The sequence below is a fragment of the Macaca mulatta genome, chromosome 9, assembly GCF_049350105.2.
Source record: "Macaca mulatta isolate MMU2019108-1 chromosome 9, T2T-MMU8v2.0, whole genome shotgun sequence".
In the NCBI taxonomy this organism is placed as follows: Eukaryota; Metazoa; Chordata; class Mammalia; order Primates; family Cercopithecidae; genus Macaca; species Macaca mulatta.
Genome location: NC_133414.1, coordinates 130,834,622 through 130,861,042, shown reverse-complemented (window position 1 = coordinate 130,861,042; position 26,421 = coordinate 130,834,622). Strand labels below are relative to the sequence as shown.

Sequence of the window (26,421 nt, the reverse complement as noted above, 5' to 3'; positions counted from 1 at the left end):
CTTTCCTACAGACCATTCCCCTCAAGGCAGTTAGATGTCCTTATCAAATGTAGGTCACTTCCTATGCCACTTCTCTACCTCTTTTCCATTCAAACAGAAACACTAAATCCTCAACAGGCCTTACAAGGACCTGCATGACCCAGCCGTGTCCTTTCTGCCTACGCCATTCCTATCCACTCCCCTTCAGGCTACTGCAGTCTCATTGCCTTTCTTTCAGTTCAGAGATGATGTCAAACATTTTCCTTATGTTCTCCCTTCTGCCTGGAATGTTCTCTTCCTAACTCATTGTCTGGCTCTCTTCTACCCATCCTTTCATCTTAGCAGAAATATTCTTTTTCAGAGAGGTTCTCCTTGATCCTCCAAAGTAAAAGAATTCTCTCTGTAATGCCCAGTCATGGCATTCTTTCGTAGCGCTTGTCATGCCTTGGCTCATATGGTTGTTTAGTGCTTGATACCTCCATGGAATGGAAACTCCATGAGGAAGAGTGCTTTTTGTCTGTTTACTTTTTTTTTTTGAGACAGGTCTCACTCTGTCACCCAGGCTGGAGTGCAGTGGTGTGATCTTGGCTCACTGCAGCCTCCGCCTCTGAGCTCAAGTGATCCTCCCACCTCAGCCTCCTGAGTAGCTGGGACTACAGGAGCACTCCACCATGCCCAGGTAATTTTTGTATTTTTCATAGAGACAGGGTTTCACCATGTTGCCCAAGCTGGTCTTGAACTCCTGGGCTCAAGTGATCCTCCTGCCTCGGGCTCTCAAAGTGTTGAGTTTACAGGCGTAAGCCATGCACCCAGCAATCCATGTACTCTTATAGCCCCTGCACAGCACCTGAACACAGAAATATTGGTGAATGACTGAGTGAAAGGGATAGGCCTGCAATGAGGTGTCGACATAACTCCCCGTCCCCTGCCTGCTTGTTTTCTCCCGACCTCCTTCAGCCTCAAGTAATTTCCTTCAGCTCCTAAACTCATCAGGGTTATGAGAGAATCTGCATCGTTTTCTCTGTTTCCCTGCTAGGATGGAATTCAGAATTCAGATGTTAAGACGTAAAAGGAAGGAATAAAATTGAACATGGAAAGAAATACTGAATACAGAATACTCCCCCGAGTGGCTACACATCCTCACTGTAATCCTTAATTTCAGTGTGCAACTGTTGAGGCTTGAGTTATTTACACGGCTCTAATCCTCTTACCTTCCAATCAAGATCATTCCAATAGCTCTGCAGTTAGACTTCCAACTGCATTATGCATTCACAAATTATTTCTTTGTCATGCTGTATTGGTACAATTCTAATCTCCTAGGGATTAAACACAAGTATTCATTCTTCTTTATCCTAATATAGTTTATCTCCATCAAAGTTGAGTTTTTCAGTTTTCCATGCTAATTCCTTTGTGTAATTAATAGTCAATTTAAAATGAATATCAATTAAGAGAAATCATCTATATGTCTGTATGTTGTCTACTACAGTCTTTTCTGATTCAATGAGTTCTTGACTGCTTAGAAGAGGCATGTATAATTTTTGGATTTTTCACATATATTTTTTCTCCTCTTCTTTCCTCTTATTCACTTCGGAGCAATTTCATCCTTCACTAACAATGCCACAAATGCCAGGTTGGAAGGGTAGATGAAAATAAATAAAAATTGCAATAATACTTTCTCTTAGGGACAAATGTATCGCATAGTACATGCTGTGCTGTCAGAGTTGACTAAAGGACAAAAGTCTTTTCAGCCAGTCACCACGGGCCACACCCATAATCCCAGCACTTTCAGAGGACAAGGTGAGCCCAGGAGTTTGAGACCAGCCTGGGCAACGTGATGAAACTTCATCTCTACAAAAATTAACTGGGCCTGGTGGTGCACACCTATAGTCTCAGCTACTTGAGAGGCTGAGGTGGGGGTACCGCTTGAGCCTGGGGGGACAAAACTGCAGTGAGCCATGATGATGCAACTGCACTCCAGCCTGGGCAACAGAGCAAGATCTTGTCTCAAAAAGAAAAACGTCTTTTGATATAAAATATGATTTCAAGTAGATTTAAGCTAGTCATACACTTATTCATTAAAAAGTATGGAACAATTACAAATAAGTATTGTGTGGGAAAGTGACAATGTATTTAAAGTCATACAAAGACTAATCCTGAGTCATCAAGTCTCTGTAGCACCCCACCCCCATGTTTTAACTATTTGAGACAATTGGCCACATATGCATTTCATAATTAAAGAAACATGGATTATGTCTTTCTTTTTTATTTTTACTTATTTATTTATTTTTAAGATGCAGTCTCACTCTGTCTCCCAGGCTGGAGTGCAGTGGCATGATCTCAGCTCACTGCAACCTCTGTCTCCCAGGTTCAACTGATTCTTCTGCCTCAGCCTCCTGAGTAGCTGGGACTACAGGAATGTGCCACCACGTCCAGCTAATTTTTGTATTTTTAGTAGAGACAGGGTTTCACCATGTTGGCCAGGCTGGTCTTGAACTCCTGATCTCAGGTGATCCACCCGCCTTGGCCTCCCAAAGTGCTGGGATTACAGACATGAGCCACTGTGCCTGGCCGGCTATGTCTTTGTTGATTCTAATCAGTACATACATAATTTTGCATAGATATATTGATTAGGGAGGCATTTATGAAGGGCAGGTAGTGGAGAGGCTGGGGTAAGGTTAGGTAAGAGGAGTTCTAGGAGATTCCATACTTCAGCCTATAATGGACATTGTAGCCTACCCAGCACTTATTTAAACCTTCCAGATTGACTCCAATATTTGTTCTTCTATCCACTCCTTCCCCTCTCAGCCAATGTACTTAGGGAGAAGCTGATCCCATGCTGAGTTCCAGGAATGGGCCTTATTTTCCAGGAATGAATCCATATGCTTTCCAGTAAAGGGCTCTGGAATCCAGGTCTAAGTGCCATGTGATTGGTTTAGGAATGGACCAATGACACACTGTGAGGAAGATTGCTGAGGGCTTCTGGGAATTTGCTCATAATAGAAAGCTACTAGAATTTACAGGCCCTTTTCATCTTGACCTTCTTGTACATGGACATGAGGCCAGGGGCTGTGGCAGGCATTTTGTAGGCAGTCTAAAGGTGAAGCCTGCACAAGAGAGACCGGGACAAAGAACACCACAGAGAAGCAGAGCTCAGTAATTGCTGAGCCCTGCCTCACCTCTGCCATTCCTAGACCTTCTCAGTCTCTTAGCCAATGAACAACCTTGATTTTAAAGCAATTTTTATTTGAGTTTTCACTTCTGGAAGCCAAAACAAACATTTTAATCTATGGAATCCCAATTTATACTTCCTTAACATTTTTGTTTATTTGTTAATCTTTAAGTTTCAGAATTATTTTCTGATTATAAAAATAATACATACTTATTGTAGAGAACCAAGAAAACATTGAAAGATACAAAGAAGATTAAGACCATCCAAAATCTCATTATCCCTAGATAACTGCTATTGAGTTTTGAGTTAGTTTCCTCTTTATGTATCCAAACTGACACAGAAATTGTACACATATATTTATCCTGCTTTAATGAAATTCACAGCCTAGTGGGAAATAGAAACAAACAAACAAAAATTAAACTAATAGATGAATATCTGTGACTATGGAAGGTCATAGTGGCTATTAACCTGTGTTCACTGTTTTTGGGTCAATGTTGCCAATAACGTTATACCCCATCTCCACAACCCAGAACAAATCAAAGATTTTATGTTAATAACTATTAAAGTATAATATGCTCTTAAGTATAACAATGTCTTACAATGCCACAAAATCAACCAGTTACCAATATGTTCATTTGGTTTCCTTTCAGTAGGATTTCTTATAGAAAATTGTCCCCTGTCAGTGACTGGTTTCGCTCAACTGTCATTAGGTCTTGTCACAGTAGTTTAATTACAGCAAAAATGAGTGTCTTATATTGATCATTTTGACAGCACACATATAAAAGGTTTAGTATTCATCAGTGTGCTGGGTAAAAACCCTTGGAGCAGGGCCCTCAAGAGGATGTAAGTTATATTGCTATGATAGTACCAAGCTTAAAAAAACCGACATCAATTCTCAGTTCTGGAATCTAGAAGTCTGAAATCAAGGTGTTGGCAGGATGACACGCCCTCCAGAGGCTCAAGAGGACAATTTGTCTCTTCCAGCTTTTGGGTGGCTGCCAGCATTCCCTGACTTGTGAATGCCATCACACCAATCTCTGCTTCTGTGGTTACATTACCTCCTCCTCTTCTCTGCGTCTTCTCCTCTTCTACCTCTCTTTTATAAGGACTCTGTCATTGGATTGATGGCCCACTTGGATAATCCAGGATGATCTTCTCAAGAACTTTGATTACATCTGCAAATGCTGTTTTTCCAAATAAGGTCATACTGACAAGTTCTAGGGATTAGGATATGGACATACCTTGTGGGAGACCATATTCAATTCACTGCAATTAGAGAGGGAGTGAAAAATCACCTACTCTGATGGTAGACTTCTCTGTCTTCTTATACTTCTGTTCATTTTTGCTTAATATATTTTGTGGCTATATGGTGGCTATGATATAAATCCTTAGATATGTAAAGACTTGCTTTATGACACAGTATGTTAGAGACACTTTTTTGACTCTATCTTCCCTGTATATTGGACTTTTTTTTTTTTTTTAATGTAAAGACCCTTTATCTCATCGCACGCACCCACCCATCTACCTAGAAAGTGTCTGTTGATGATAAATCATCAGTTGTCTGAAACAGAATTTGCCTTCCTTCTCCCTTTCTTTTGTCACACATGTAATTCTAAGGTTTTATGTTTTCCCCTTCAGCATACCACTTAATTCTCTTTTCCCTTTTTTTTTTTTTTGGAGACAGTCTCACTCTGTCACCCAGGCTGGAGTGCAGTGGCGCGATCTCGGCTCACTGTAGCCTCGACCTCCAGGACTCAAGTGATCTACCTCAGCCTCTGGAGTAGCTGGGACCACAGGCACACGCCACCATGCCCTGCTAATTTTTTTTTAGATACTGGGTCTTGTTATGTTGGTCTGGCTGGTCTCGAATTCCTGGGCCCAAGCGGGCCTCCCGTCTCGGTCTCCTAAAGTGGTAGAATCACAGGCCTGACCCACTGCGCCCAGCCCGTTTTTTTTTTTTTTTTTTTTTTTTTTGAGTGGAGTCTCGCTCTGTCGCCCAGGCTGGAGTGCAGTGGCACGATCTCTGCTCACTGCAACCTCTACCTCCCGAGTTCCAGCAATTCTCCTGCCTTAGCCTCCCGGGTAGCTGGGACTACAGGCACATGCCACCATGCCAGGCTAATTTTTGTATTTTTAGTAGAAACGGGGTTTCACCGTGTTAGCCAGGATAGTCTCGATCTCCTGACCTCGTGATCCACCCACCTCGGCATTCCAAAGTACTGGGATTACAGGCGTGAGCCACCGCGCCCGGCGGAAGCCGGCATTTTTAAAAGTTGGATTGTTGGTCTCAGTGCATACAAGCGTAAAGGAATTTTAAAAACAAGCATGAGTAACTCCAACGCATTTCTTTTTTGGGCCATCCTGCTATGTGTGATTCGGTTTTTAGTCTGGGTTTTGTGTTTGTGTCGCGACAGCTGGGGACCGACCCAAGGAGCAGTCGGACCACAGGCCGCCCAGGGCGGTCTCATCCGCTTATAACCTGCGACCCCGGGGTCTCTTGTGGCCCCGTATCTCCGTCCCAAGCAAAAGCCGGGGCACTCAGACACTCAGAGGTGCGAAGGCCCGGTAGATTTCGAGGACGCGAGAAAAACACCTCCGGTAAGTCTGGCCAGTCCACAGCTACTGCCAAGACCGCTCCGCGCGCCCTCAGGAGCCGGCCGGCTCCTCGTCGTCATGGTAACCAGATTGCGACCGCGCGTGCGCAAGACAAACACCTTTGTCACGTGACGCCTGGCCGGGGGCGGGGCCGGCGAACGCCCGTCAGGACCTGTCGCGCCTCCCTTGTCAGTTCCCTGCCAGCCGAGGCGGGGCGAACCTCTGCCCTGTTGCGTGGGAGTGACTCACAGCTCCCGCCCCTTTTGGCTCCGCTTTCTTGCGGCCAGTCCCTCGCACCACGTGCCCTCCTGGCCGCGCCCCCAGCTGCCCTTTCCAACTGCCTGTTGGAAGCCGCTGTAAAATGTCGTGAGGAGCGCCGCTGCTTTACGGCTGCCTCTCCCAGACTAGAGCCCCGGAGCGCCCACCGCCGTCAGCCGCGTCTCCAAGCTAGTCGGCCCCGTGGAGAGCAAGAGACCCTGCGCACCGCAGCCCTCTCCGCTGCGCCCATTCCTGCCCCCGGCGATGTGAGCTCGGGGAGGCAGCGGTGCCCGCTGGCCCGGGGTTGAGACGGGCGGCAGGTGCCTGTGAAGCGGGCGGGTGCCGGGGGCCAGCAGGATGGAGGAAAGCATGGAAGAGGAGGAGGGGGGCAGCTACGAGGCGATGATGGACGACCAGAACCACAACAACTGGGAGGCTGCGGTGGACGGCTTCCGGCAGCCCCTGCCACCCCCACCGCCCCCCTCTTCGATCCCGGCCCCTGCCCGAGAGCCTCCAGGGGGGCAGCTGCTGGCGGTGCCCGCGGTCTCCGTGGACAGGAAAGGCCCCAAGGAGGGGCTCCTGATGGGGCCGCCGCCACCGCCTGAGGCTAATGGGGTGATCATGATGTTGAAGAGCTGCGACGCGGCCGCCGCCGTGGCCAAGGCGGCCCCCGCCCCCACTGCCAGCTCCACCATCAACATCAACACCTCCACCTCCAAGTTCTGTGAGTCCAGCCTTTCCCAGCAGCCTTGGCTTTTCTCCACCTCACTCGGACGCCGTATCCACCCCCTCTTGGAGAAAGCCCCGCTTCCTTTGTTTCAGGCCTCGGTCTTTCCTCTTCTCCCGTCCCCCTTCGCCTCCGTGCCTCCCTCCCCCTCACCGTCCCCTCCCCCTCATTTGGTGTCTGCGGCCAGCGCCTGAGCGGCCCTGGCTTCTTGTATTACCTGGTCTAGAGAGGCAGCCTGGTACACACGGAGCCCCAAGTTCTACCAACGCGATCCCTATCACAACTGGCAGTCTCTCAACATTGGGAACCGCTTTTCGCACCCGTCTTCTCTTGAAGTTTCACCCTCAAAGTGAGGGGAAAAGAAGGCTGCCTGAGTCTCGTTAGGGAAAGGCCTTCAGTCTTTTGCAGCCAGAGAGAAAAAAGAAACCTGGCAACTTGTGTTCTTGTGCTTTTGGCTAGGCCGTGTTAAACAAGTCAGGACTTTGAAAGTTGACCTATATCTACACCTCGTTCCTCCTCTTCTGTGTTACACCTTTGCATCCTGCTAGGGTAATGTGTGAGTTACTTTCCTACGCGGTGGCAGCTCCGACATTGTTTTGAAGCTAATAATGCATAAAATCACTCTTCAGAGCTTACACTCATAAGAATAAGCCTTTCAGGATGGGTTATGTCTTGTGTCCAAACCCAAGATTAGGTTGCATGTTGAACTTTATGTTAGTGATCTGTCTTAACGCTCAATTGCAAGCAGAAAGATTTAAGACCAAAATCTGTTTTGTAATCCGAAACTGCCTCTGACCAGGATGTATGTATGCTTCCATAGCTAGGAAAAGAATGTGCTTTTACTTTGGGGGGGGTGTGTGTGTGTGGTGGTGGTGGTGGTGATAGGATGTTGAAAATGAGATGTGACCATCACAGCCAGGTTTTTCTCTCCTATTATTAACTGCAAGTTTTGAATGGCATCTGGTAAGCAACTGGAGAGTTCATTTCTAGCTACTAATTTTATCAAGCTGTACTTGTCCAGTTAGCTGTGCAGAGAAAATATTTGCCTTGATGCAGATAGTCGGAATCTTACACACTGTGTGGGAACAGCGTGTAATTTTATTTGCCTCAAGATACTGCCTTAGTCAAAGACATTGATATGTAGGTTTGGTAAAATTTATATACGCTTTGTCTCCTTATTCATGATAATCATGTTTGTATTGTATAGTTTGTGTGTTGAAGGCTGTGTTGTGGAACCAGACCTTCTGTAGAGTGGCAGAATGACTTCACCTGAGTCATGAAGGAAGCTTGCTTTAGTAAAGTTCATTTGAAGAGTTCAAAAAAAAAAAAAAAAAAAAAAAGCATAAAGTTAGGAACAGAAATCAGTAAAATTGAGAACAAAAGGATTTGTCACACCAAAAGATTATTTTTGTGAAAAGTTTAGTAAGCTAGGCAGACCTCTGATAAAATCGACAAGAAAAAAAGATGCCAATAAATGAAAAATGGAAAATAACTACAAATATCAGATAAAAAAAGAACGTTGTGAACTTAGGCTGGTAAATTTGAAAGCCTAAATGACAGAATTCTTAGAAAACTATTAAATGTGAAAATTGGTATCAGAAGAAATATCTTGAACTAATAAACTGAAATGGTAAAGATCTCCCTTTTTAGAAGCTCTGGATCCAGATACTCTGATGAGTTCCATCAGACTTTAACACTTAATTCTTTTTGCAAGTTGTCCTGGAAAATGGTGAGAAAAAACACCAAGTTCATTTTATGAGGCTTGTGAAATCTTGATTCTAAAACAGATAAGGACGTGTAAGAAGAGAAAATTATAGGTCTGTTTTACTTAGATAGAAATGAAAATACTGCAAAAAAATACTAGCTCATCAAATCCAACAGTGTGTTAACAGTCGTGATCCATAGAGTTAATCCTAGAGATGTAAGCGTGATTTAACGTCTACTTTGTCACTCTGGAAGTACAACTATTCCACTGAAATCAGGGAACCCCTTTTAATGGCAGTATTGCCCATCTTTAACCCAGAATTACAAGGGACAACCACCACAGCATTTTTTTCAGTAATTATATTTAATTATTTATATATTTTTCAGTTGGTGAAGGACCTTCTCAGAGCACAGTTTAGGGAGTAAGAGTGGGTTAGAACATGACAAATTCATATTCCTTTCTTCATATGTCTGGACTCATTTCTCCACCTACTAAGGCATTTCTATTCTGACCACCTCTTCCTGACTCTTCTTCCTTTTCCTCTCCTCTTTTTCCTTTGTGTCCATTTTCTTCCTCCACACCTCTTCTCCTTCTCTTCCGTTCAATAGAGTGTACCCATTTTAGGTGTGCAGTCTAATGCATTTTAACCCATGTTACCGTCTGGCGTGGGGTTTGATTTTACCCTACTAATAGCTAAAAGGTAGCCTATTACAATTAAAGGTTGACTATCCCTCATCCGAAATGCTTGGGACCACAAGTGTTTGGGATTTCAGATTTTTTTGGATTTTGGAATATTTGCATTATACTAAATGATTGAGCATCCCAAATTCAAAATCCAAAATTTTCCAATGGACATTTCCTTTAAGCGTCATATTGGTGCTCAAAAAGTTTCAGATTTTGGATTTTTGGATTTAGAATTCTCTACTTGTATTACTGGGCGCTGCTGACATAAGCTGGGGGACTCCTGGGTGAGAGATGAAGGAATTTATTTTTCTTACGGTAGCACACAGCATGAGAATTGCTATATTTGCATAGGTTCTCCCTTGCCCCAAGTCCCAAGAGGGTGACATGCTATGGCCAAGATGGATGCTCTCTCAGTGGTTTTGTGTTGCAGCTGAAGAACATCAAACTTGGGGAATCCACTACTTTTATAGAAAGCAGTAGCAAATCTGCTCTTTGTCTAGGGGGAGATGTTATCTCGTCTTTCAAGGTTACCAGGTACAGAATGGCCCAGGTTCAAGAGTGATTGGTCATGGCCTTGCATTCCTGGCATACTCAGTAAGACATGTGGGAGTGCGTGTGGCCCACAGAGGACTGTCCAGTGGTAACAACAACAACAACAACAACAACAACCACCACCACCACAACAAGATAACAGTTCTGTCACCCTGAAATACTTCCCTATGTCTCTCTCTCTCTCTCTTTTTTTTTTCTTTTGAGACAGCATATCACTCTGTCGCCCAGGCTGGAGTGCTGTGGCACAATCTTGGCTCACTGCAATCTCCGGCTCCCGGTTTCAAGTGATTCTCCCACCTCAACCTCCCGAGCAGCTGGGATTACAGGCACACAGCACCACGCCTAGCTAATTTTTGTGTTTTTAGTAGGGATGGGGTTTCACCATGTTGACCAGGCTAGTCTCGAACTCCTGGCCTCAAGTGATCCATATGACTCGGACTCCCAGAGTGCTGGGATTACAGTTGTAAACTACCATGCTCCGCCTTCGCTGTGTCTCTTTGCAGTCAGTTAACCCTGCCTGCTTCCCCCAGCCCCAAGCATTCCTACTGATCTGCTTTGTGTCACTGTAGGATTTCATATAAATGAAATCATACAATGTGTATTGTTTTGTGCTTGACTTGTTCCTTCTTATTCTGTTCTTGAGATTCTTCCATGTTCTCACATATGTCAGTAACTTATTCTTTTTTCTGGCTGAGGAGTAGTATTTTTTTTTTTTGGATATCCCAAAGTAGGTTTTTTTCTTTTTTTTTTTTTTTTTGATTTACCAAAAAATCATTAATTTGTTGGTCATTAGTTTGATCATTTAGGTGGTCTCTGGTTTTGGCTGTTATGAACACAGCTGCTGTAAACAACCATGTACAAGGTTTGATGTGGGTAAAGGTTTCATACAAGTGGAATTCCTTGCTTATATGTTATTAACATAAACTTTATGAGAAACTGCCAAACAATTCTTTAGGGTGGTAGCACCATTTTACACTCCCATCAGCTGTATATGACAGCTCCAGTTGCTCCACTTACTTAATTGGCACTTGTGCTGGTTAGGTTCTGCATTCTTGGTATTGACAGTCTTTTAAAGTTTAGCCTTTCTAGAGCATTGGTCCCCACCAGGGACCAGTTTCGTGGAAGAGACGATTTTTCTGTGGACTGGGGGATGGTTTGGGGATGAAACTGTTCCACCTCGGATCATCATATCTTAGAGTCTCATAAGGAGCGTGCAACCTAGATCCCTTGCGTTATAGGGTTGGCGCTCCTTTGAGAATTTAATTCCTGCACTGATCTGACAGGAGGCGGAGCCCAGGTGGTAATGCTCACCGGCCCACAGCTCACCTCCTGCTGTGTGGCCTGGTTCCTTCCAGGCCACCGACCGGTTCCCACGACCTGGGGTTGGGGACCCCTGTTCTAGAGGATAAGTGTAGTATCTCTTTGTGTGTTTACTTTGCATTTCTCTTTTACATGTGCCGTTGTTTTTTTCATGTGATCATTTGCTTGCGTTATAATTTTGTTTGTGAGCATCGGCTCACATCTTTTGTTGTTTGTCTTAATGTGTGTAAAGAATTCACTGTAAGTTTTGGATACAAGTTTTGTCAGGCATGTATTATTACTGTTTTCTCTCTCTGGCTTGTCTTTTTTTTTCCTTAATGGTGTCCTCTGAAGAGTAGCTGTTTTTTAATTTTGATGATGTCTAAACTGTCAATTTTTTCTTCTCTGGCTGTTGCTTTTTGTATCCTAAGAAATATTTGTCTGCCCCAAAGTCAAGATATTTTCTGTATTTTTTCAAGCAGTTTTATGGTTTTAGCTTTTATGTTTAGGTCTGTGATCTGAATTACGAGTTGATATCTTTATAGTGTGAGATAAGGATTGAGGCTCCTTTTTTACATATGGATATCTAATTGTGTTGGTACTATTTGTTGAAAAGACTATCCTTTTCTTACTGAGGCAACTTTGTCAGAAGTAACTGATCATGTATGTATGGGCGTCAGTTCTGTTTCATTAATCTTACTTAGTCCATCATATTTAGGATTGTTGAATATCTTCTTGATGAATTGACTGTTTATCATGATGGAATGTCTGTCTTTATCCTTGTTAATATTCCTTACCCTAAAGACTACTTTTACTTGTAGGCATTCTAGGTTTTTTTTAAAGGATTGTTGTTTGCATAGTGTATTTACCATCATTTTACTTTTATTTGTGTAAAGTACATTTCTTGTAGACAGCATATGGTTAGATCTTGCTTTTTTAAAATCCAGTCTGACAACCTCTGCTACCATTGTGTTTAATGTAGTTACCAATATGGTAGGGTTTAAATCATACTGTCTTGCACTTTTGTTTACTCTTTGTCCATCTGTTATTTTAAAAATCTTCCTCTTTTCCTGTCTTTTTTTTTTTTTTTGGAGATGGAGTCTCGCTCTGTGGCCAGGCTGGAGTGCAGTGGCACGATCTCAGTTCACTGCAACCTCTGCCTCCCTGGTTCAAGTGATTCTCCTGCCTCGGCCTCCCGAGTAGCTGGGATTACAGCCCTGCACCAACACACCCGGCTAATTTTTGTATTTTTAGTAGAGATGAGGTTTCGCCATGTTGGCCAGGCTGGTCTTGAATTCCTGACCTCAGGTGATCTGCGCACTTTGGCCTCCCAAAGTGCTAGGATTACAGGCGTGAGCCACTGTGCCCAGCCCTTTTCCTGTCTTCTTTTTTGTTATTTTTATGATTCAGTTTTGTCTCCAGTTTGGCTTATTAGGATGGTTGTTTTGCTCTTTGGGGGTTACTCTAGGATTTATGATTATGAAAGTTTTACTTATAACAGTCTACCTTTAAATAGTGTTAGACTACTTATAATATAAAAACCTAATAGCGGTATACTTCCATTTATCCACTCTTGTCCTTTATGCTATTGTTGTACATTTTACTTTAATATATGTCATAATTCCCCAAACACACTGTCATTAATTTTGCTCAAAACAGTCATTTATCTTTTTTTAAAAGTTGGAATAAGCCAGGCATGGTGGCTCATGCCTGTAATCTCAGCACTGTGGGAGGCTGAGGTGGGTGAATCACGAGGTCAGGAGTTCAAGACCAGCCTGGCCAACGTGGTGAAACCCCGTCTGTACTAAAAATACAAAAATTTGCTGGTTATAGTGGTGCGCGCCTATAATCCCAGCTACTCAGGAGGCTGAGGCAGGAGAATTGCTTGAACACAGGAGGTGATGGTTGCAGTGAGCTGAGATCGCACCATTGCATTCCAACCTGGGCAGCATGACGAGAATCTGTTCCCATCCCGGCCCCCCAAAAAAAGTTGGAATGAAATTTATGTAACACACAATTAATTATTTTAAAGTGAACAATTCAGTGGTATTTAGTACATGCCCAGTGTTGTGCAACTACCTCTGTCTATCTAGTTCCAAAACATTTTCATCAACCCAAAATAACATTCCATGCCCGTTAAGCAATTAGTTCCATTTCCTCACTTCTCCCTGCCCCTGGCATCCACCAGTTTGCTTTCTGTCTCTATGGGTTTACCTATTCCAGATCATTGTGTGTGTGTTTTGTTTTTGTTTTTGTTTTGAGACGGAATTTCGCTCTTGTTGCCCAGGGTGGAGTGCAGTGGTGTGATCTCGGCTCACCGCAACCTCCACCTCCTGGGCTCAAGTGATTCTCCTGCCCCAGCCTCCTGAGTAGCTGGGACTACAGGCATGCACCACCATGTCCGGCTAACTTTGTATTTTTAGTAGAGACGGGATTTCTGCCATGTTGGCAACGCTGGTCTCGAACTCCTGACCTCAAGTAATCCGCCCGCCTCAGCCTCCCGAAGTGCTAGGATTATAGGCATGAGCCACCTTGCCCAGCCTCCAGATATTTCATATGAATGGAATCATACTGAGATTTCTTTGAAATAACAGTAAACTGGAGTGTAAATCTTTTGTATTTACCCAGATAGTTGCCATATCTGTCCCTCTTCTTTCCTTTGTGTAGATGGAAGTTTCCACCTCTTATTTTTCTTCCCTCTTTAGGGAAGAAAATATTTTTATAATGTAGTTATATTATACATTTTTTTCTTATATTTTTAATATTTTTTATAATGTAGTTCTTTAATATTTCTTATAATGTAGTTCTGTTGGCCTTCAATTTATTCAGCTTTTGTCTGCAGAAATCTTTATTTTATCTTCATTTTCTAAGGATATTTGCTGGATGTAGAATTCTAGCTATACAGCTTTTTTTTTTTTCTTCTATAAGCACTTTAAAGATGTCAAGATGTCTTTCCATTGTCTTCTGACCTGCATTGTTTCTTTTTTCTTTTCTTTTCTTTTCTTTTTTTTTTTTGAGACGGAATGTAGCTCTCGTTGCCCAGGCTGGAGTGCAGTGGCGCGATCTCAGCTCCCTGCAACCTCCACCTCCCCGGCTGAAGCGATTCTCCTTCCTCAGCCTCCTGAGTAGCTAGGACTACAGGCACACGCCACCACGCCCAGTTAATTTTTTGTATGTTTAGTAGAGATGGGGTTTCACCGTGTTAGCCAGGATGGTTCGATCTCCTGACCTCGTAATCCACCCGCCTCAGCCTCCCAAAGTGCTGGGATTATAGGCGTTGAGCCACGGTGCCTGGCCACTATCACAGTTTAAAAAAATTTTTTTATTTTGAGACAGAGACTCACTCTATCTCCCAGGCTGGAGTGCAGTGGTGTGATCTTGGCTCACTGTAGCCTCTGCCTCCTGGGTTCAAGAAAATCTGGTGCCTCAGCTTCCTGAATAGCTGGGATTACAGTCATGTGCCACCATGCCCGGCTAACGTTTGTATTTTTAGTAGAGACAGGGTTTCACCATGTTGGCCAGGCTGGTCTCAAACTCCTGATCTCAGGTGAGCCACTGCACCCGGCCTTATTGTTTCTTTAATAAATGTCTGTATAGTCTTATCTTTGTTTCTCTCTATTTATGTCCCTTTTTTCTCTGGGTACTTTAAAAATTTTTACTTAATCTTAAGTTTTCAGCAATTTTTTATGTTCTTTTTTGATGTTTATTTTTTGAATTTGTGGGGTTTTAGAATTTGTCAAATTTGGAAAATTATTCATTATTTTTTGTCAGAACCCCCCTGCCACTAGTTACACATATGTTATATCACTCATTATTGTACCATGTGTCACTGAGGTTCTTTCTGTTCATTTTCGTAAAGATTTTTATTTTTATTTTTTTTACTCTCTGTGCTTTAGTTTGGATAAATTTTAATGCTATGTCTTCACGCTGACTGATGTTTTCTTTTTCAGTATCTAATCTGCTGTTAATCCTGCTCTTAATCAGTGAGAGCTCCAAGTGTTTTTAATGCAGGCTGACAGTCCAGGTTTCAGTTAACCAGGCAAACTGTTAGAACTGTACCCAGCTTCTTGAAGTAGTATAGTGAAAAAAGAATCTTTAGTAAGTGCATTCCTTTTAATGACTTGTCTCATCTAAAGTTCTGTCTTCATTATTCAGCACCTTCCGAATCCATTCCCACATGTATTCCCAGATTTCTGCTGTATAATGTATTAAAGTCTTATAGTTCTTTTGGAATGTAAGCTGTCTCCTATTTATTGAGGGTTGGTACTTATTCCCTTGGGAAATCTGATTCTAGTTAGAGATCTAGAGACAGTGAGTTCTGCTTAGAGAGAGAATCTTTTTTGTGAGGTTTCAGGTAATAATATGGCAAGGTCTTCAATCAAGTAAAGTTAGTCTCATGTTGGGAAGGAGGGGTGTGTAAGCAGGGTTTCATGAGGTCAGGGTTTTCAGATTGATCGTACTCCACCAAACTGGCCCCGTTTGTGCTGGGATTACAGGAGTGAACCACTGTTCCCGGCCAAACTTCAGGATCTTATTGGAGATCTTGTCTTGCTATTTTTTGACCTGCATCATATAAAATGATGTTGATGAAACTGTAAGAGAAAGCCATTTTAATGTTTACTTAAGGCCCAGTCCCAAATCTCTAAAGAAATTGAATACTGTTTATTTACTGTAAACTCTGTAAACCGTAGACCGTATGTATTCACATTGTAAACTGTTAAGCACTATGTAAAAGTTGATTGTTGATATCCTTTTATGGTATGTCTTGACAGGGCAAACTGGCCTTTCATTTTTCTTCCTGCTTCTGTGGACATTTGGTTATTAACCTCTATAGATAAAGTTGAATAGATCTGTAATATGTAGTTGCAGGTATGCTGATTCATCATCTGAATGGCATTTTATTAAGTGTTTATTGTATGCCAAAGTAATATTTTAGCCTCTGGTAATGAAGAGACACAGTTTAATGTGGGAGATTACAGAAAGATAATTATGATACATTATGATTAAATGCTATAAAAGAGTTATGTATTTGGTAGCATTCAGGAAAGAGAGTCTTTATAAAAATGAATAGAAGTTGGCCAGGAGGATGGGGGTGGGGATGGGGAAGCTGGACTGGAAGAGACTTCCTTGCAGAGGGGCAGCCTGTGCCAAAGACCCAGAATTGAAATTATTTTTGGAATACAGAGTATGAGGAGAGAGTGGCACAAATTAAACATGGATAGATAGAAAAGGCTAGATAGTGAAGGACCGTGTTAGAGGAAGGATTTTCTTCTGTAGTAATGGGAGGTTTCAAGGGAGAAATTTGCTTTAGTGTGTTAATTTAGAGCGGAGAGAGAATGAAGGCCTAGAGGCTAGTTAGGAGTGTTAAAATTTCTGTAGTCTAGACAAAGATGAAGACTTGAACAAATAAAATTTTACAAGACAGGAGGTTTAGGTTTCAATTTGGAGATATTTAGGGACTAGAATCTATAAAATTTGGGGGGTGAGGGAAGGAAGATGAAGATTAAAGATTGCTGGTTTGGATGACAGGTAGCTGTCAGTGCCTTTGACCCAGATGTGAAGGAGTAAAGGTGTGAAGTGAGGGTTTGTGTGTGTGTGTGTGTGTGTGTGTGTGTGTCTGTCTGTCTCTTTTAAGGTGTCTATGGAACAGTCAGATAGAGAGGTCCAGAGGCAGTTGGTAAATTCTGAGTTTTCTCATTTCCTTTGCCTTAGAATATTGGAGATACTATGAAACAAAATTTATCCTGAAACAAAAATTTAATTTCAATAGATTTTGCTTTTCCATTTCTGAGGATTTGAGATTCACCAGACTCTTTGTACTTAAAAAACAAAAACAGTACTTTGCTCTTATTAAAATAATACAGGTTTATAATTTTAAAACTCAAATTATGCAAAAAGACACATAATGAAAATCAGTGGTTCCTTTCCCTACCCCTTCCCATTCCTAGACCTGTTACTCAAAGTCAGTCATTTAATTACGATTCATTTAGCTGTTTCTTCTGGTATTAGCCACACATTTCAATGTGGTGATATTGTTACTGCTTAATTTATCATTCTTATATTGTCTATTGACTTCCAGGATTTAATTCTTTTATACCTCTGACATACCTTACCTTTCTAGTTCTTTTACTATCACAGTTTTGTTTTGTTTTGTTTTGTTTTGAGATGGAGTCTTGCACTGTCATCCAGGCTGGAGTGCAGTGGCATGATCTTGTCTTATTGCAAGCTCTGCCTCCCAGGTTCACCCCATTCTCCTGCCTCAGCCTCCTGAGTAGCTGGGACTACAGGCACCTGCCACTACACCCAGCTAATTTTTTGTATTTTTGGTAGAGATGGAGTGCAGTGGTGTGATCTCGGCTCACCGTAGCCTCTGCCACCTGGGTTCAAGAAAATCTGGTGCCTCAGCTTCCTGAGTAGCTGGGATTACAATCATGTGCCACCATGCCCGGCTAGTTTTTGCATTTTTATTAGAGATGGAGTTTTGCCATGTTAGCCAGGCTGGTCTTGAACTCCTGGTCTCAAGCCATCTGCCTGCATTGGCTTCCCAAAGTGCTGGAATTACAGATGTGAGCCATTGCACCCGGCCACAATTTGTGGTTTAATCAGTAAGCCATATTTACATTATAGCTATGTAAATATTTACTGAAGGGCCTAAAGTGTACTCACTTTACATTTTATTTTACATAGAATGTTGTTAGTTGCCTGATTTGTATTGGCATAATTATTGTTGAACTTAGTCTTTTTTTTTTTTTTTTAAGATGGAGTCTTGCTCTGTCACCCAGGCTGGAGTGCAGTGGTATGATCTCAGATCACTGCAACCTCCGCCTCCCAGGTTCAAGCGATCCTCCCACCTCAGTCTCCTCAGTAGCTGGGATTACAGGTGCATACCACCACACCCAGCTAAGTTTTTTGTATTTTTAGTAAAGACGGGGTTTCACCATGTTGGCCAGGCTGGTCTCGAACTCCTGACCTCAGGTGATCCACCTGCCTCAGCTTCCCAAAGCGCTGGGATTACAGGCATGAGCCACCGCACCCAACTGAACTTAACTCTTAAAACTTCTCAACAGCTTCGTTTGATTCACCATGTACCTGGCACTGGTGTTTTTGAAATGCTCGAACAAATCAGCTTTTGTTTTTGTCTGTCTGTGAAGCTTAGTCCTCTTGTTTCTGTTTATTGCTTAGGGCCAGTGCATAGTTGCCACTCAGGGACTTCCCGGATACTTGGAATGATTGCTTCTTCGTCTTCATTTTTATTGATGAATTTCCAAGTATGTGTATAGAGCATATCTTCTAGTCATTTCCTGAGAGTGTGTGGATAAAGTTTCAGGTCTTGGCATATCTAAAAATGCTGTTTTCACACTTGATTGATAGTTTGGGTATAGAATTCTTAACAGAAAATAACTTTTCCTTGGCATCTTAAAAGTATTGCTTCATTAACTTTAAGCACACATATTACAATGGAGAAGTCAGGTGCCATTCGTTTTTTCCCCTTGAGAAAATTTCTGAGATTTAAAAAATATTAATGTGTTAATATTTCTCTCCCTTTACGTTTTCTTTATTCTGTTTTCTCTGGAATTATTGGTAGTCAAATGCTGAATTTCTGTTTTGATCTTCTAAGTCTGTTAACCACATTTTGCTACATCCCCTTTCTCATAAAGCTGTGGGAGATTTTCTTGGTGTTGTATTTTTAACACTGACTTTTTTTTTTTTTTTTTGAGACGGGGTCTCCCTCTGTCGCCCTGGATGGAGTGCAGTGGAGCAATCTCGGCTCACTGCAAGCTCCGCCTCCTGAGTTCACGCCATTCTCCTGCCTCAGCCTCCCGAGGAGCTGGGACTACAAGCGCTCGCCACCATACCCGGCTAATTTTTTTTGTATTTTTAGTAGAGATGGGGTTTCACTGAGTTAGCCAGGATGGTCTCGATCTCCTGACCTCGTGATCCACACGCCTTGGCCTCCCAAAGTGCTGGGATTACAGGCGTGAGCCACCGCGCTCAGCCTTTTTTTTTTTTTTTTAAGAGCACTTGGGGCTGGGTGCGGTGGCTCACGCCTCTAATCCCAGCACTTTGGGAGGCCGAGGTGGGTGGATCACAAGGTCAGGAGATGGAGACCATCCTGGCTAACATGGTGAAACCCCGTCTCTACTAAAATTACAAAAAATTATCCAGTTGTGGTGGCACGTGGCTGTACTCCCAGCTACTCTGGAGGCTGAGGCAGGAGAATGGCGTGAACCCGGGAGGCGGAGCTTGCAGTGAGCGGAGATCGCGCCACTGCTCTCCAGCCTGGGCGACAGAGCGAGACTCTGTCTCAAAAAAAAAAAAAAAAAAAAAAAAAAAAAAAAAAAAAAAGAGCGCTTGTATTGCTTGTTTTTTATGACACGGTTTTTAATTTTTATCTTACCTTTCTGAATGTAGTAATTATAGTTTTTAAACAAGTTCTATTCTCTGGATTATCTTTGTTTTTAGCTTTTCAAATTTTGTTTTGATCTCTTGTCCGAGACTTTCTACAAATCTTTCGTGATTCTTAGTTGTCTATTCATATTTAAAAGTGAAAAAAGATAATTGCTAGCTCTGTGTTTATAATGAGCCTTGTCAGGTTGAAGTGTTGGGCTTCGTGTTTGTTAGGCTGATTGAATGCAGGGCTGCTATTTTGTTGAGGAACTGCCAAATACTAGTATGTGAATGTCTTTTCTCTGGGACTGTTTAGTTTCTCTAGAGAAGGATCTTCCACTCTGAGAGAATGGCAGAGTGGATAGGTGGAGGGGGAAGCAAAGCATCTTTTTCCTGGCACATAGCATTCTGGAATGAAAGGAGTGGGGCTAGATGTTTGAGCATTTCTTATGCTGATTTCTGCTTAATCTGCCAGCTCTGTGCTTCTCATTCCCTCACAGTCCTGACCCGCATGTTTCTAGGTCTCAGAGTCCTAACCCTTTGTCTCTCAGTTTCTCCACAGAATAATCCTCCTCTTTTCTTTTTACTGTTTAGTCTGCAAACTTTTCTACTGCATCTGCCACCCATTTCCAAAAATGCCTTTTCATAGTATTCCGTCTTCAAGTCCTGACCTTTTCAGGGGCCTACAGGGCAAGGTTTGTTTATCCACCATTGGTGTCCACCTCAGCACCTGCCTCAGGCTACTGCTTCAAGGTTCAGACTCTACTGGGCTTTTAATGCCAAAGAGAGATTGACTTACTTAAATCTTGGAAGACACCATTAAATTTTAAAACTGTGGTAAACCTGCAATTAGCATAGTTTACACCTATGTAATCTCAGTTGGGCAAATACTTTTCTGTTTTGAATTTTGAGTACTTTGAATTTTATGAGATTTTGGATTAGGTGGAGTTGGAGCCAAATTGGATGTCTTGATAGCTCTTGAACTTTTTGTATGTGTATGTATGTCGTAACATGTCCATTTTAGGAACTGTGTCACAGGCTCCTATGGATGTTGTAATGGTAGAACCAGTGTTGTACAGTAACTATTCTAAAGGAACATAGATCTCAATCTGCTGGTAGGCTACAACAGCTAGGCCTTTTTTTTTTTTTTTTTTTTTTAGATAGTAGTGATGAAGGAAGTTTCTAGTATTTTATTACATTTCCTCTAATTGAAAATTGTGTAGATTTCTAAGCAGTAAAACGGTAACCGTGTGTTTGCTTTACAAGTTTTACAGTGTTTTGGGGGACGAGGCACTTCATTTGAAGCAAGGCAAAGGAGGTTTTATACAGCTTGTATGTTACAAGGCTTATCTGGACCAAAATGTTGTCTTGTTATGGGGTGGGGGGCACAGAACCCTTAAAGAGTATGTTAATGGGAACTTAGATGAAATGAAAATAAGACATCAGTGTCATCTGGTTGTTTACGTGAATGTAACCATACAATGAGGAGTGACTAACTCTTGATCACAGTAGACATTTTAAATTGTCCATAGTGTTTAAACTGAATTATATAAACCATAAACCCTAAAGCTTAGAAACTTCCCAAACAAATACCTGAAGCACACAACTTTCAAAAGGCTTTAACTTACTTTAGAAACAATTGCTGCCCTCTTGTACTGGCAAATCAAAATATACCTGAGTAGACGGTACAAGTTTTTTTCCCCTCCTAATAAGGAAAAGGATAAAGTACAGTTATGCTTTGCTTAACAACAGGGATACATTCTGAGAATTGTTTTGTTAGGCGATTTTGCATACTGTGGGAACATCATGGGGTATACTTACACAAACCTAGGTAGTATAGCCCACTACAACTTTAGGCTATATAGGATATAGTCTATCGCTTTTAGGCTATAAACCTGTACGATATGTACAGCATGCTACTGTGCTGAATACTGTATGCAACTGTAACATAATGGTGTTTGTATATTTAAACATAGAAAAGGTACAGTAAAAACATGGTATAAAAGGTAAAAAAATGGTACACTTATATATGGCACCTATCATGATTGGAGCTTGCAAGACTGGAAGTTGTGTGGGTGAGTGGGATGAGTGAATGTGAAGCCCTTTCTGTATATTGCTCTAGACTTTTTAAAAACACTGTACACTTAGGTTTTACTAAATTTATGTAAAAATTGCTCTGGCCAGATGCTATAGCTCACGTCTGTCATCCCAGCACTTTGGGAGGTTGAGGCAGGCAGATCACTTGAGTGCAGGAGTTTGAGACCACCCTGGGGAACATGGCAAAACCTCATCTCTATCAAAAAAAAAAAAAAAAAAAAAACAGAAATTAGCTGGGTGTGGTGGCACTTTCCTGTAGTCCCAGCTACTCTGGAGGTTGAGGTGGGAGGATCACTTGAGCCCCAGAGGCAGAGGTTGCAGTGAGCTGAGATTGCGCCACTGTACTCCAGCCTGGGCGACAGAGTGAGAGAAGCTGTCTCAAAAAATATAATAATAATAATAATAATAATAATAATAATAATAATAAATCAACCTTAGCTTCCTGTAACTTTTTTACTTTATAAACCTTTTAAGTTTTAAACTTTTTGGCTCCTCTGTAATAACACTTAGCTTAAAACATAAACACAGTACAACTATACAAAAATATTTTCTTATCCTGATAAAGTTTTTTCTGTTTAAAAATATTTCTGTATGATTTTTACTTCTTACACTTTTTATGACCATTCCTCTCCTGTATCTACAAGGGCTTCCCTTCCATTCCTCAGGTTATGTTCTTGGCCTTCAACTGCTCTGAGTCCGAATCTTGGAAGAATTCAGTCGTCCCCCTGTGCTGGAGGGAGCAGAACATTTTGCTGGAACATTCAGCCAGATTTATTGGATTGTTATTGACAGATAAGCATAATCTAGTGACAAAAAGTCCTATTTTTCTTTTAGATAGCATACATTAACTAGCTGGAGTTAAATAGGTAACAAAGGGCTCTTTTCTCCTTGTCCGTTCTGATTATCTAGTTGCAGTTAATTATAATTAATCTAAAAAGTCATTTATAATTTAGCCTTTTAAATTTGGCTTAATTATTTATTTTATAATTGCAATTACTACATTCTTAAAGATTCTGTTCAAAATGAAGGTGACTTTTGGTGGGGAGAAAGGATATGGAAGAGTTTTAGTGAATCTTTGGTAGGAAGACAGTTCCTAGCTACCTTTTTAACATTTTGTTTGATATATTCACACCTTTATTTGACTCTTCAATTCAAGTTGTTGAGAACAGGCAAACCATATATTAGCAATTGAGGAAAGAGGAACACCTAAGTGAACCCTGGCTGTCCTAAGCTGCTGAAGCATTAGAATGTTTTTCAGACTTTAACAGGCGTTAAGAATTATCTGGAGGGCTTGTTAAACAGCTTCGTGGGTTCCACCCACCCCTAGAATTTCTGATACAGCAGATCTGTGTTGGGGCCTGACCGTCTGCATTTGCAGCAAGTTTCCAGGTGATGCTGCTGCTGCTGCTCTGGATCTACACTTTGGAAGCACTGATAGAAAGTAATGATCAGTCTCTACAGTAGACCAAGTATGAATTCATAATGCTTACTATAATTTCTGAATTTATTCTTCCCTTATAAAACAAACAAACAAACCTTAAAAGGATTATATAGTAGGGCTAACCTGGTTTGCTTTAGCCTGTGTGAAATCACATGTGATTTAAGCTTTAATTCCAAAACAGCTAATAAGCAGTATATCTTGTACTGTTTTTCTGTTCAGCATTTATTTTGCCTCACTAAGTTAATTCGCTTTACAGATGTTATTGAGTACCTACCAGGTGTCATATCCTGTTTAGAGTTGGGGTTCTAGCAGTGAATTCCTTCTCCATGGGGCTTACGTCTAGTTTGAGGGAGATTGACAATAAATAATATGTCAACTTATTTGGATTAAAAAAGTGTAAGAGTTGAACATATTTATTCCTGCCTGGTATGAATTATAGACCTCTAATGGTTTCCTGTTTATCAGCAACCCGATAATATTTCCTGAATGAAGGTTCCAGCTATTCCATATGTTTTAGACTTGGTTTCATTTTATCTTAGTAAAGGTCAGTTAAACTACTTTCTCAGTGGAATTTAGACTGTGTGAGCTTGTTATTTTATAAATATGTGTTTCTAGGTTTAAGCCTTGTGGCATGATGTTTTTACATTTTTTTTAGTAAGTGTTTTAAAATTTCTTGAACTTCAGTGCCTCTAGAGGGCAACACACATTCTGCTGTTCAATAAAGCCCTCACCACTTTTGTTATTCTTGCACCAGGCCTGCTTTACTTGTTTATGTTATTAGCATGGCTCTTGTAGGTGTTTGTGCCTGTAGTGCCTTCTTTAAATAGCTTAAAAAGTAGTTCATTATTTTCAAGCTGAAAATCTAACCTAGATGAAATTTAGTAATTTAGTGGTAACTTAATTTTGTTTAGATTTCATACTTTCATTTTGGCTCTTACTTGCTGATAATGCTCATTACATACAGAAAAGGAATTTAGTTAATTATCTAAAAAGTAAAATTCAAGGAATTCTTTAGTTCATTGGATGTCTGTATATACTCTTTAGCCACATATAATATACATTGAAAAGACTGGCACAATACACTGGCACAGCCACAATATACTGGTGGTGAGATTATGAGTGATTTTTTATTTCCTCCTTTTGCTTATGTATTTTCTAATAACAGGCTTAATACTGAACTATAGAAATCAAGAAATAAAAAGTTGAAAAGTATTGTCTAAATAGGCAGCCCTGCAGATCTCCTAAGATCTCATCATGCTGCTCTGATCTTAGCATTCCCATTTTAAAGTAGTAAATCAGCTGTCTTCTACACATAGCATGAATTTTGGCTACTCTTTTGTGTTTTGTTTCATTTTTGAGACAGTCTTGCTTTGTTGCCCAGACTGAGTACAGGGGTGTGAGTGAACATGGCTTGCTGCAACCTTGGTCTTTGGGCTTAAAAGATCCTCCCACCTCAGCCTCCCGAGTAGCTGAGACCACAGGCATGCGTCACCACGCTCAGCTAATTTTTTTTTTAATTAAATTTTTGTAGAGGTGAGGTCTCACCATATTGCCCAGTGTAGTCTTGAACTTCTGGGCACAGTCGTTGCTCTCGGCTCGGCCTCCCAAACTGCTGGGATTACAGACATGAGCCATCGCATCTGGCCTTCTCTTTCTTTTGGTCAGTGTAAACTTTTCTGTGGGCAAAGTTGAAAGTAATTACATATCTCTAATATAAGGATCTAGTTTTTAAGTTCAAGATTACACACACACTCTGAGACTGTATGTGTCAGATGTTAAACTGAACAAATAGCTAGGAGTTTTTGTTTTTTAAACCAAGGATTGGGTTGAGATAAGCAAGTAAATAAGTATCTTAAAGTTTCCTGCATTGTCATTTTAAGTGTTCACTGCAGATTGTTATGAAGAACCTTCCTGGGAAGAAATGTTAGCTAGCATGTAAGGTCACTGAATTGGCTTTCTATTAGTTATTCAGGTAACATAGATATGTATTGTATATAATAATATGTGTGGAAATAGAAACAGCTTTTGTTTTTAATGTGTGGAAATAGGGTTTTAGATTCTCTACTGTGACACATGCCTTTTTCAATTTGGTTTTAAAGTCTCTTTTCAAAGATATGTAAAAGCATCAGCAGTCACTGTTTCTGTAGTGAGTCCCCATTTTGTACTTAGAACTACAGGACTTTACATTTTGGTTTCTTTTTCCCCGTTTCTTCATATCTTTGACTTGGTGATTTGCGAAAGTGCGAAGCCTGTGCTTGAGAAGTAGGAGTGCTCCCAGATGGAGCCATAGCATGTGGTTTATTGAACTAAGCATTTTAGGAGCCCAGGAGATTGGTATATTAATTACTGGCATTACTACTCGTAGTTTTCTTTTTGAGCATGTTATCTAAGCTTCAACTCTCAACTTTTGGTGTAGAGAGTTATTTCATGTGGTTTAGGTGGTACACTGATAAGGGATTCTCTAACTCAGAATCACATAGAATGTAATTTCTTTTTCAGTTTTTTTGAATCCTAAGGATTACAGAAATACAAAGGTCATATTCTAGAGCTAGTGTGTAACACTTTTCAGTATCAAGTGCAAGAGGGTGACGCTGGGAAGCAGCTCTAGGGGGATTGGGGAAGTGAGACAGGGAAGGTAAGGAAGCCGGTAAGGTAAAGTCACCACTGCAGACAGCTGGAGTTTAGTACCAGTGAGGAGCTCTGGGAGTCAGTGTAGCACAGGGGCCTGAGAGTCATCTCACCCAAAAGGAGAGGGAGCTACTGGGGTAATGACACTGAATCTTCAGTAGTCATTGGTTGAAGTCTGCTCTGGGGTTGTTAATTCGCCCACAATTTCTTACCTGCTCCTTCTGCAAGCAGAGCAAGCTCTGGCAGCTGGACAAAACACTGAGAGAAGTAGCTTTAGGGTATGGATGGGGTAAATGGGTGGGTGGGGCACCAACAGTATCTGCTATGCCCCCTGGACAGCTAAGCTTTTTGTGCAGTCTTCCTCATTTTAGTAAACGACAACCCCATCCTTCGGTGCTCAAGCGAAAAGCTTTGGAGGAGCCACTGTTGACCTTACTTTCACATCTCACATCTAATCTATCAGTGAATCTTGTTGACTCTATTTTTAAAATATCTTCAAAATCTGACCTCTCCTTATTGTCCTCAGTGCCACCCTCTGGCCCAATCCCATATCAGCTCATAGCCTCCAAACTGAGTTTACTCTCAGCACAGCTGCTGGAATGATCCATATAAAACCTAACCCAGATCATGTCACTCCTCTGCTCAAAACCCTCCAGAGAGGCCTCCATCTTAGAGTAAAAGTCAAAGTCTTTACAATGGCCCATAAGGACCTACATGGTCTGGCCTCTTCCTACTGCATGTTTGCGCACATGCATGTACAATTCTTTTTGTCTTTAGCTTTACATTAGTCAAAACACTCCTTTATTCACCATTCCCTTCAGTGTGGGTTATGTGATTCATTTGTAATTAGGTTCGTTTTGTTGTGTTTTGCATTCTGTCTTTACCACTACAGCTTTGTT

The 26,421-nt window shown here is 41.5% G+C and overlaps 1 protein-coding gene across 1 annotated transcript in view; it reads left to right on the top strand.

Moving 5' to 3' along the window:
• The first annotated feature begins 6,199 nt into the window (after nt 1–6,199).
• The window catches only part of CACUL1 (CDK2 associated cullin domain 1), a 68,240-nt gene continuing 48,018 nt past the window's right edge, over nt 6,200–26,421 (top strand). The window contains 1 exon segment of the mRNA NM_001266943.1: nt 6,200–6,725. Within this exon segment, the coding sequence (NP_001253872.1) occupies nt 6,359–6,725 (367 nt within the window). The 5' untranslated portion in view covers nt 6,200–6,358.